The sequence below is a fragment of the Macrosteles quadrilineatus genome, unplaced genomic scaffold (genome assembly GCF_028750875.1).
Source record: "Macrosteles quadrilineatus isolate MER2022 unplaced genomic scaffold, UCM_ALF_1.0 Scaffold_2__2_contigs__length_208266976, whole genome shotgun sequence".
Taxonomy (NCBI): Eukaryota; Metazoa; Arthropoda; class Insecta; order Hemiptera; family Cicadellidae; genus Macrosteles; species Macrosteles quadrilineatus.
In genome coordinates, this window is record NW_026542595.1 from 198,619,258 (window position 1) to 198,631,586 (window position 12,329).

A 12,329-nucleotide genomic window follows, 5' to 3' on the forward strand; every position below is an offset into this window, starting at 1 on the left:
GATGGAAATGTGAATAAAGCTGAAAAAAATTTGAGTGTTTGGAATCAAGATAAAGTTTATGAAAGGTCTTAAATCGGCTACAAATTGAGATGTAACCTGATAACTGAAACAAACAGTTACCCTAGAAATGAATCCTCTATCATACAGTATGATGCTAAGGGTATCAATACCTAAATTTGACGTACATATAAATTGCATATAGTAAGGTATCGTCATACACTGTGACACTAAGGGTATCAATACGTAAATTATACCAACATATGATTTGCATATAGTAAGGTATCGTCATACATGATAACGTGATGATAATTTAGTTGATAGCGTGACCCTAAGGTATCAATACATAAATTTGACAAAATGCCGGCCATTTTACTATACACAAAGAGTATTGACACATAAGTTTGACGTATGCGTTCCAAGAAACCAACTATCAAGGACATATAAAAAGACACTACAACCCAACCAAGGCAGCCATCACAAGGCAAATGACTGCTGAAAGCACTGCTGGTAGTGTGGTTGGGTAGTGTCGGTTGAGGGGGTTTCCAATTCCAATGCTTAATGCTTTTTATCATTGTTGTTATCAAGAGTGTGTCACAAATTAAAACAAATCACAATTAATTAACAAACATAGACATTTCGAAGGTGTGATTTGTGATTGTCTATGTACAAACCTTACAATCTTTGTTTGTACATGAATGGGTGTAACGTAGCCATAGTGTAACAATAATAACACAGAGCTTTTGGCTGATTACGTGTGTTAGTAGTCGAGAAGTGACTGTGGTGAGTAAATGGGAGAGTGGCTAAGGTTACAAGATTGTTGGTCACGGCCATGTATTAAAGGACATTGCCAGTGGTGTGCTAGTTTTGTATATTAACAAAATAGGCTTAACAAAAGTAGTATGTTTTTATAACCTGTCAAGTTTCAAATAGTTTGTTCTTGATTGTGCAATATCGGATCAATCATGGCTATGGATGGAAATCATAAACTAATAGATACACAATAATTCATCACATAACATAATACTTTTTAACATAATAAGTTATTCCCTATAGGTACTAGAAAAAAATTATCTCTGAAAAAATCATGTATTAAGAAACAATGTACTACACTTCTAAGAACATATAAAACTACCAGCCATTATGATTAAACAAAAAATTCAAGTTTGTAAGTGATTTTAACAATATTGCACTTCATTGGATCTATTAATATTTAATGTAAACTTGTATATGACAACATATTGTATATCGATGGCTGTTACATCAGCCGAATCGATATTTTTTATTCTGTAATTTTTATTCTGTGTGTTATGGATTACTATTATAATTTCTTAGTTTTTGGCATCATTTTACTTGCCATCTGAAAGGTCTATTGCATGCTTATACTGTATTGTAATATTAGAATAATAACTGTCAAGTGACAATAAATGATTATTGATCATTGATTTTATTATATAATTCCAGGTGCTGTCCGGTCAGTTTCTGACTGACAAGAGAGCTGGGACGTACATTGAGGTGGACATGTACGGATTGCCTGCTGATACTGTAAGAAAGAAGTTCCGCACCAAGATAGTTCCTAACAACGGCATCAACCCTGTCTATGACGAGGAACCTTTTGTTTTCAAAAAGGTAAATTTTCACTGCCCTATTTAGTTACTACAAATGCTCAAGTTGAAATTGCAGACGTTGGAGTGTCCTCTCTCACTTTTCTACGATCCTGTACCTCTTCATTCTCATGTCTTTGGCTACCTTATCTTCAATCTTGGGTCTCCTGCTATCACTTTTTTCATAAAATCTTTAATAAATATTTAAAAATTATAAAAGCTCTAACCACTAGGCCCTGAGGTGTGTTCCTTTTCATTATAAATACATCAAGTGGTCTGTCACCTCCAGTCTTTTATTTTGTTCAAGTCATTGATCATCTACTGAAAGAGATCAGCTGACGACTATGACAGGCTTCTTACAACTTGTTGTGTTGCTAGGCTCGTGGCTAGCCTCTTGGACTATGGGGAAAGATACAGGCTCAATGCCTATCCACAAAAATAACAGGGGCTTAGACCACGTCCTTTAAAAATGTTTATGCTTTTCAATTAAAAATCCATTGGTATAGTCACAAAAAAAATCAAAACACTAGCTATCATTTATATACTAAAGGTTTTTTAGACGCCATGAAATTCAAGTACAGTAGAAATCAAGTTAAACAAATTCGGGTTAACCAAAACCCGGGTTAACCTAAACGCTTCCATAAAAAAATACAAGGCTAAAATATAAGTAATACCAATGCTTTAGTAACTTCAGTTGTTTAGTTTAAAGTATTTTCTAACCCATTCTAACGTTTCTGTAGCTAAAATAAAATACTGTAATAGACATTGTTTTAAATCTATTTACCAACTCATTGTGGTAATACATAGGCTATTTTTAGTATATGACGGGTTAACCGAAAAATTGGTTATCCGAAACGGTTCTCCCCCTTTGTTTCTGTTAACCGGGATTCTACTGTAGATCGATATAAGGAAGGGGGGCTTTTGAGGTTAAAATGTGCTATTCAAGCAAAACCGCTTTGAAAATTTCTCTTTGTAAAACAGGAACTATCCAATAACATGTGTTAAGCAGTGATATGTTATGTATTCACCTAATGCGTTCACTTTGTTGTCAGGTGGTATTGCCAGAGCTAGCTGTGATACGCATCACAGCGTATGAAGACAGTGGCAAGTTTATCGGCCACAGAGTGTTGCCTGTCGTAGGTCTGTGTCCAGGCTACAGACACGTGTCTCTGCGCACAGAGGGAGGGCAACCTCTCCCACTGGCTACACTGTTCCTCCTCATCGTGGTCAAGGTACGTTGATGTTTGGGTAGTGAAGGGATGAAAAACCATTGTTCGATTACTGGGGCTATATTTAAACCATTGTTTGGGTAGTGGCTAGTGAGGGAATTTAAGTCATTGGTTAGGTAGTGAGGGGATGAAAAAATGTATTCATTTTACAGTAGCTACAGTAGAGTAGGTTAAGGTTATAAATGTTTTTGTCGTCTATTTCCTTTATATTTTTTACAAATTACTATTTTTTTTAGATTTATAGTTCTAATTTGACTGTCCAATATTCAAAATAATAATGTTTAGTGAACAATGTCACTAGTAGCATTCATGACGGCATGTGTTTTGTTTGATATCATATCTTAGAAATGGATCAATGGAGCTTCAAAACTATAGTTCGGCCGCTTAGTAAGCGACCTCCTCCAGCATTGGTTTAGCATTAGCGCGCAGGTCGTTTTCTAAGCGGCCGAACTATAGTGATAAAAAAGTTGTTAAAAGTCGACTTAAATGTTGTTTTTATTGTAGTTGATTGAATTAATCTTGGAGCCTTAAAACTCATTTCAAATTGTATTTTGACAATTATTTATGAAAACACATTTCTACAGTTAGTTGACCTAGCGCAATTTCACTACTACGAGAGTGTGTTCATTAAATGACTTCTAAACATAACTAGAATGTTGAAGACTTGCGTGTGACATAACTTCGAGTATTGTTTGACAGGACTACGTGCCAGATGGACTCAGTGACTTTGCCGAGGCTCTTGCTAACCCCATCAAGTATCAGAGTGAGCAGGAGAAGAGGGCTGTACAACTCAGCGTGTTCACTGACGACGCTGACGTGGACAACGAGGTACGTAGTTCAGAGAAAACTTGGTAAAATTTTATATAGAAACCATCTAGTGGTTTTAAATATTTATGAGGTTCTGAACAAGAAAAGTTGCAAAAGTTTTTCAAATATTCGTAGAAAAAGTTTGTGGTTTTACCTGCATTTACATATCTAACATAGCCTCATCATTATGCCGTTCAGAACATCTTAAAGTTTACCTTACCTAAGAATTCTCTAATTTGTATCGATGCCTTTGGAAATCTTTTTTGTACAAAGAAACGAATTTTGGTCTTGATACCAAATGGCATCTGGGTCTTATAGTCTTTGGTCTAAATAATTTTTTTTCATAACGCAATCCTAAACCTAATCAGAATTTGAAATTTTTGTAAATTTTGTGTATATGCCTAATCTGTGCATAAAAAGTACTCAAGTAGGCCTACTGTGGGAAGATCTGTACATTTATTATAATCTGGTGAAATATGGCTCTTTGGTTATCGGGTAAGGGTTATTCATAGCTTTATCTGCCAATATCACATATACAATCTATTTAAACACATACTTCAGAGTACATTAACCACAACTGCCTGAAACTAATCTCTTAGCTCCAAATGCAATATACTTGCATTATTTGAGCATTATTGCATTTGTATTTTGTGATATACCACTGTGCATTTTGTCTATAATGTAAGATCGTAATATGATCTTTTTCTCAGCAGAGCAGCGCAGGTCCAGGAGATACCCCTGAGGTTGGCAGTACTGTCAGCACCAGTGGACCAGTCAGGGTGGTCAAGCCTCGGGCCCAGTCTATGGTCAGTGCTACCAACATTACATTCATTATTTGAATACAGTAAAACTCTGCACATTCAATAATCCAGTAATGGTCTAAATTATTTTTCCTGAATAACCCTTCATTTAGTGTAGTCTAGGGGCAATCGGCTAAGTTGTGGTGCACCTAACTATGATAGGTGGCCGATTGGTTAAAGTGCTCACCTAACAATCAAAAGGTCGCCGGTTCAATCCTGAGAAGTCGGTAGCTTTTTGATGGTTCAAAACTAGACTCAGCTGTTCCTGATCATTGGGCTTTAAATGAATGATCTTATGTTCTTATGATGAGCTAAGAACAGCTGATCTTATTCAGTAACAAAGCACACAGATCGTCTCACACCATTCTACACTCATCCTTCACTCATATTTGGGTCAAAATACGCACCTAGGTGGCGTCCCCATCTCAATGATTGATAATTGATGGAGTGATAGAGACAATTGCTTGTTACTTAATAGCTTCCAACTCTAAAGTGGTATTTCCTTTACCCTAAGAACTGCGGCTATTTTAGCGGGCACTCAGTAAACTGGCATTTGTAATGCGGTGCTGCTTAAGTCCCAAATGAAGCAATTAAAACTGTAAATGAAACATCACACACTATTGAACCTAGGCTTCAAACAAGCCTGTATGTTAAGCCTATTAACTTATGTAAGTTCTGTTGATCAGGTGCCAGAGATGTCATCAGCACCTGCAGTATCCGCAGGGGTTGGTGTCCACAGGTTGTCTATTGCCCCCGCCACCCTCCTAGCAGTAGCAGACATGGAAGAACCTACCCCTGTCATACCCCCGGTGGAGCATCCCCCCACTACCAAGAGTCCACAACAATCACCATTGTGCTGTGAGTAACACTCCCTCGTCTAAATACCAGCTGCAGCTGAATGAGCTAATATGGAGTAGCTTTGACTATTGTTAAGACTATAGATCACTTTTCTGTATAAAAGTAGCCAACAACAACAAAAACAACTAAACAATAAACAACAATAACTCAATAAAACACCAACAATAACTATAAAAATAAACATGAATAAATTGAGATTTTACCTGAATGCTCTACCGTCAAATTAGTGAATTCTGATCGTTTTTTATTCCTAGTGAGTGATGAGCTGGTCGCTGAGTCCTTGGAAAAGCTAATGGAGAACAAAGTCGTCAAGGAAAAGAGAACGGAACTGGATAAAAAACTGGAAGCCTTAAAAAAGAAGCACGAAAAGGTACATTAGTTTAATCCCAATTATATAAGATTAATTTTTAGTATCATATTGTAAGAGCATTTTGGAAAAGCTAATGGAGAACAAAGTCGTCAAGGAAAAGAGAACGGAACTGGATAAAAAACTGGAAGCCTTAAAAAAGAAGCACGAAAAGGTACATTAATTTAATCCCAATTATATAAGGTTAATTTTTAGTAGCAGATTGTAAGAGCATTTTGAAAAGCTTTTAAGCTTAAAAGGTGGATATGTTAAACATCAAAAGTAATGTAACTTAAACTAAGTTTGCATACAACAATCTTGAGTGAGGACAATTAAAATGTCTGAAAGCTATAGAGTATAGCTATAAAGCCTGATATATGCTGCGACCTGAGAGTCAAGCTTAGAACTACGCTAGGGTGTTATGTTTACCAGTACTTTAGTGTCATAGGCGGCCGAGCTGGAAGACACTGTCTCCCATGCCAGCAGATGCAGGGATGGACTAACGTCATGGTCTATTCTTGTTTGTAACTCAGAAGGAGTTACATCTGTTACAGAGCTGGGTGTGAGAGACTCTTTGAGATAAATTATGGACAGCTTGGGGAAAAGTTGACAGGATTGATTGTTTCTTTGTGATTTTGTAAAATCAGGCATTTTGCCACTTTAGACTTATCTAAACCATAAATAGGTACAATAAAAAACGGTTTAAATGATCAAATTTTGTTTTGGTAATATAGGTACTTTGGTCGTATCCGGAGGGCATCCTTATACAGCGCGCTGTGGAGGTTATGTTTGGTTGGGTTATCGTAAATATGTTTGTAGGACTTTCCTCGTTCCATTATGAATCAAACAATACCAGATGAGTCATACTTTCGCTCGCCAAATCCCCTCCAAGTAGGCCAAGGTGAGGTCGTTGACCAGACTGCGCGCATCACCTGTCATCGCCTGTTTCTGGTGTGGCAGCCAGGGGCGGAGACGCATTCAACTCCTTCCTCGCCGACATCCCTGCCTTCTGCGAGGCAGAACTCAAAGGCCGCTAATAATCATGTCAAATTTGGACAGTAAGTTAATTAAAGTATGTTTTTCCCATTTATGATAACGATTACCCAACCTTAACGCGCTGGATAAGGTTGGTCTCCGAATATTACCAAAGTACCGCAGTATAAATATACTATAAGAAATTGTGATTATTGAGGTTATCAATAATCTCTGGTGCTGCAAGTGGCATGGCTAATTTTCTACTTTTACTTTTGTTGCAGGAAAGAAGTAGAATACAGTCTCAGAAGTCTTCCTCCGACTCAGAGAAGAGCAAATCAAAATTTTACATGGGGAACAAACTAGTGAAGAGATTATCCAGTAAGAACATGTAAGTCGATGACTTCAAGTTAATGACTCTTGGCTGTTGTGAATTGTTTAAGTAGCTAGGGTCGTGTGATTCTTTTTCCAAGACAAAATGATAGGCCTAGTTTAATATACATAGACTCCTTTACTTATGGATGTTGGTATTTTTACTATAGCCTAGGCAATGTGTTTGTGAGGTGCTGAATTTTCCACTAGGCCACAGCCTAGCAAAAGCAAGCAAAAGTGGCCGCAGCGTTTCTTACAAAAAAGTTTTTAGATAAAAATTTTATATTTATTTACTAAAAGCAATAATTCGTTGCCTTGATTGCGGGTGACGATGATAACGTCCCCGTGCTTGTGATTTGTTCACGATTCTGCTGCGATTGTAGGGAAACTCTACCTAAGTGACTAGTGCCACTTGTTTTTATTTGGCCTAGTGTCTAAAGTAGCCTAAATCTAGCACTGTGTTTATAATTTTTTGATTTTAAGCACCTTTTTTGTATGCTGCTTGCTCAAACATAATTACCAATCCCGATTTGCATTTACTTCTTGTCTACTTCCTGTTACTCAACTTTGTTGTAATTTTAATTTTAATTTTTGTTTAATGTTTTTACTTTTCAATGTATATTTTCTTCCTTTACTGCAGTGTTTATGTTTGTTGCATTAGATATATTATGAATTGTGTCGCTTACCCTGGGCCAATGGGATCATGCGAAGGACAGCTGTGCATGAAAAGGTAATGTCCTCTGTTAGAATGTAACCAGGTATAAAAATAAATGTTTGGTTAAAGATATTTAGTAAAGTCTTTGATTTCAATTGAGTAGGCCTAAGATTTTACTGTTGTTGGTTGATTTGATGTTTGAATTTGTTGTGTTGGCAGCAGTGAGACGCCAGCAGCACCCAGCGAGGTGTCGGAAGGTTCTGAGTGCGAGGGAGAGTCTGTCGCTATGAGACTACCTCGCAGCCAATCGGAGAGGCTACTGGCCATCAACAGGGAGCATATTGCGCAAGAGAGGGAACTCAGGGAAAAGTACCATGAGCTGGTATGTTTGGTTGCATTCATCAATTTATTTTAAGAAAATAGGCATACCATTTTGAAACCCCAGTTTTGACTCTCAACCTTTAAAGAGTTTATTTGTACGCAATCTTCATTATGAATTGTGCAAGTGATTGTGACTCAGTGCAATGATGCAGGCAGAAGGAGTGTTAGAGGTGTACATATTTAATATTTGGTACTGAGCATTTTAGCACACAACTACTGTTTCTGATATTCAAGTATAGAACACATCACTCATTTCCCTCTATTACAAAGTGTCTCCTTACATTCAACTACTACTTAAAGGGTCTGTGATGTGCTGCCTTTCTTTTATAGAGATTAATTATTCGATTTTATTTGTACTTTCATTAATCTGGACAACTTATAACGTCAGTTTGTCCTGATTAAAAAGAGTTTACTGAATCCTGATGCAAGTTTTGATTGCTGCTAATACTTTGAGAAGTGTAAACCACTTTAATTAAATGCATCTGTGCCAATGACAAAAACACTGGGGATAACTTGATGCAACTAATGTGCTGTAAAAAAACTGCTATTTTATTTTTTTTTTCTATCCATGCCAGTGACATATTAATACTTTTTTTAAATCACTTGGTGCTGTAGATCTTTGCAGCCGCTGAAAAGGCAATGAAGACGTCACAGAGTAACCAGCTGAAGATGCTGCGAGTGCTGCTGGAGAAGGAGACTGGAGATGTGATGAGGAGATTACAAGCTGTGAGACGTAGTGAGGTCAAAGAACTGGCCAAAGTGCACAAGGACAAGGATGAGGTCATGAGGTCAGCGACAGAAAATTATGTATCTATATTGAATTTACCGAAAATAAGCTCTTGGTGTTGTTTTCATAGTTAGATTTACACCTGAGTATTATAGAAAAGTTTTGAAAAAAGCTGTGATTTTTGTTGAATATACAGTTGGCTTTTAAGAGTGTCGGTCTGTCAGGTCACCTGAACGGATAACCGAAAATAACATGCTTAACCTATGTCCTATAATCCAAGAAAACTTTCCCAATAATCTTAACAAAATTAAATTCAGTCTCTTTATGCACTCTTCGACTAGTAGGTGTATTAATCAGTTGAGGTATATTACTTTTAAACAAAAAGTTATGTTTATTTTTAGCTATTTTAATCAGCTGTTGAACTCACACTAAAGGTGTACCAAGCCTAAATAAATTTCATTAAAAATATCTCCCTTTTACTTTTAACTGCAATTAGATGTACCTGTTCTATTTCATTTTCATAGTTATGTGTTCAGCCAAACATTTTTTTAGTATAGACTGACTCAACTTATTTCGCTCTGTAAAATCTAGCACAGCAGACATTACTTCCAAAACCTCTCCTTTAAAAGTCCCATTCTACTGACTTCCTGCCATCTTGTCATGCTAAGTATTTCGGGCACAGTAGAATGAGTGTTTCCTTACTGAATCTAATGGAAACAATTGTCCTATCAGAATGAAGCGGGAAGTGGCAAGCACAATTGTGGAGAAGGGAGTGAATGAGAGGATTCGTCTGACGCAGATATATGAGAAGAAGAAGGAAGAGTTGCTTCGACAACAGCAAGAAGTGCAAACTCAGCTTGAAGAAGAGAGAGCAAAGGTAAGAAATCCAATATAAAACTTAAGGTTGCTGTTTTAAATCAAACTAATTTTCTTTACAACTTTTTCTAATTTTTGATGTTTTATTTTTTTCTCACCTTTAGTAGAACATTAGAACTAATCCATCACCTTTTGGACTGCTTTCCATCAAATATTAAATATTTTACCCTTTTCCAGAACATAAAAAAGTGCATGAACCTCTCTCTATTTATTTGTACAACACACCCCCAATTAATCCCTGTGCCATGAGTCCTTTCAGAAGACTGCCTTTTTAACTTTTACTGCATCGGTTCTTGTTTAGAATCAATAATGGGTACATCCGACTGTCAAATGTCCTTAGAACCAAGTTCAGTCCACAATAATCCTTCAAGTGACATCAACTCAATATGATACATAAACTTCACACGAGTCTCGGCAATGTTTTACAATAATTGCTATATTCCATTTTCCATTTACGGTTTTCAGGCAAAGGCAGCACTCCAACGTGATTACGAAGGGCGTTTGCTGTCGTCTCGTGTGGAGGAGGAAGGGGAGGGAGAGACCAGTCCAGTCACAACACACCCCTCTCCCACCCCCCACCAGTGAGCCACAGACTAGAGTGTCATATAGGCATTACTTGCGCTCCTAGCCCAGTCTGTGCAGAAAGGTGAGTCGATAGCATTGAATTGATTCTCAATTTAATTTATTGTTTTAGATTCCGATTTCAATTACATAGCATCAATGGTCAACTGAATTTACCCACTTTGATTCTAATGCCAATTGCAAAAGTACCTGTTTCACTCTCTAAAATGTATTCCTGTTCTGACTCCAATGTCTATTGCTGATTGTATAAAATTGATTCTCAATTAAATGCATTACTATTAAAGGTTCCATTTTCTGTGTTTCAGACTGATGTGGAAACCAGTATTTATGGAGTGGATTCAGCAATACTATAGTTAAGTGCCCACTCCCCACTCCCTCTACTTGCCTGTGCCTCCCTGTAGTGTAAGATGATGCAGATGACCAAATCAACAATATGTTTGTCTTTCTCCCTCGACTCGGTGTTCTAGTCCAATAAGTAGAGAGGATCGAGCGTCCGTCGTGTAGCTAAGGTTTTTGTATGACGCTGTTTTCGACCAATCAAAGTCGGTTAACATTTATTTATCGACAGGGTGTCTTTGAAACAGTCTCGGAGAATTGTAAACGCTAGTAGCTGTGTACGGGTCCAAATCTCAGTGTTTCCACTGACCGAGAGAAGGTTTGTGACCATATTTATGTTTTAGTGGTAAAAGCTGTTGTAGAATCGAATCTTAGTTGCTGATGTTAAGAGGTTGAAAATATTCTCAATCTATAAGAAACTGTTAGGTAAATAGTTGACAGCTGAGTTTCTGTCTCCATACGCTTGTAAGATTATAGTGCGATTTACTCAAATTTCCTGGACACCCTGTACAACTGTCATGAGACAATCATCACGTATGTTTCCATTGATTTATTCCGTGGCTGTGCTTAGGATTTACCATCAGATTCTAACTATTTAACTATCCGAATGTGTGTTTTTTTATTAGTATTTTTAATACTGTCGTCAGTGTGTTCTGTTTGTTGTTTTGCAGATTTCGATGGGTTTTGTAACGAAACTTGTAAATTTAGGTAACGTCTAAAAGTTTTCCTTTTTGTGACTGTTTCTGCTGCGGGTTCCCAATCAGTTGAAGGGTTTTAACTCTCACAGTGTGTAAACAAATCTATATTGTTTGAAACATTGTTATTAAATGTAAAAGATGTTTATTAAGTTACGTTTTATAGAATTTTAACCCGGATTTTGTGTTGCAAATTATAGGGTATCGTAGATTACTTGGATGTTTACTAATCCTGCTAAAAGTCTGTGATAAAAAGAAAAGAATTATGCTTTTTAAACATGTTTGTTTGTGACGTATCAAGAGGTTTATTTGATCCTGTTAATTGGTTTGGTTCGGCGAAGACAAAAGACGCAATCCTTCTGGACCTACAGCTTTCTCAGTCACAGAGTTGAATAAACAATGACAAGCTTTTGTGAATAGGATTCTAGAGTTTGCTTGTAAAGTGTCGTTGTTATAGTTATAGACTTTGAATAGATTTAAGGATACAAGACCCACCAATCATTAGCCTATCATTAGATATGTGTAGTTTACAGGAATGATGTAACAACTAACAAATATTTTTATAACATGGCAATATTTGTTGTTTTACAAAACAGTACTCAAAAGTATAAGAACTAACTTGAATTTTCAGAAGAAAGTGCAATTAAGTTTTGGTCGTATCTATTTTGTTTTAAACCGAGTAGATTAATCAATTAACAAAAAAGAAGTCACAAAACAAATAATACTAAAATGTATTTTTTTGCACTCTTTCTAAATATGTTTCTTAATTGATTGTGCACTTTTACTGTAATTTGAAATACCACAGTATTTTTTTTATAATATTGATCTAAAAAATTAAGTATTAACCATTTAGTTTGATTAGGGTTTGTTTGGTTGGAGTTTCCCTGCAGCCAATATGTGTGTTTTTTTTTTAAACCTTTTTATTTAAAATTTAATATTTTATGTAAATATAAACCACAAATAAAGGCTATCCAGAAAATAAAGAACGTTTTGTCAGAACGCCGCTAGGCGCACGCTGATCTCGTACATTTTGGTGCGTGCACACTCGGCAACTCAGTCGGCGTCCAGCCGTGACAACGGGAGCATTCTTGG

The 12,329-nt window shown here is 36.6% G+C and overlaps 1 protein-coding gene across 1 annotated transcript in view; it reads left to right on the forward strand.

The window, feature by feature from the left end:
- Positions 1-12,329, forward strand: part of LOC128986127 (1-phosphatidylinositol 4,5-bisphosphate phosphodiesterase classes I and II) — a 137,404-nt gene extending 125,075 nt beyond the window's left edge. Inside the window, exons 16-27 of the mRNA XM_054406281.1 lie at positions 1,462-1,626; positions 2,654-2,833; positions 3,530-3,658; positions 4,348-4,443; positions 5,124-5,295; positions 5,550-5,665; positions 6,898-7,004; positions 7,860-8,022; positions 8,637-8,809; positions 9,481-9,625; positions 10,090-10,270; positions 10,512-12,329. Coding sequence (XP_054262256.1) covers positions 1,462-1,626; positions 2,654-2,833; positions 3,530-3,658; positions 4,348-4,443; positions 5,124-5,295; positions 5,550-5,665; positions 6,898-7,004; positions 7,860-8,022; positions 8,637-8,809; positions 9,481-9,625; positions 10,090-10,209 — 1,566 coding nt within the window. The 3' untranslated portion in view covers positions 10,210-10,270; positions 10,512-12,329. The remainder of the gene's footprint in view (positions 1-1,461; positions 1,627-2,653; positions 2,834-3,529; positions 3,659-4,347; positions 4,444-5,123; positions 5,296-5,549; positions 5,666-6,897; positions 7,005-7,859; positions 8,023-8,636; positions 8,810-9,480; positions 9,626-10,089; positions 10,271-10,511) is intronic.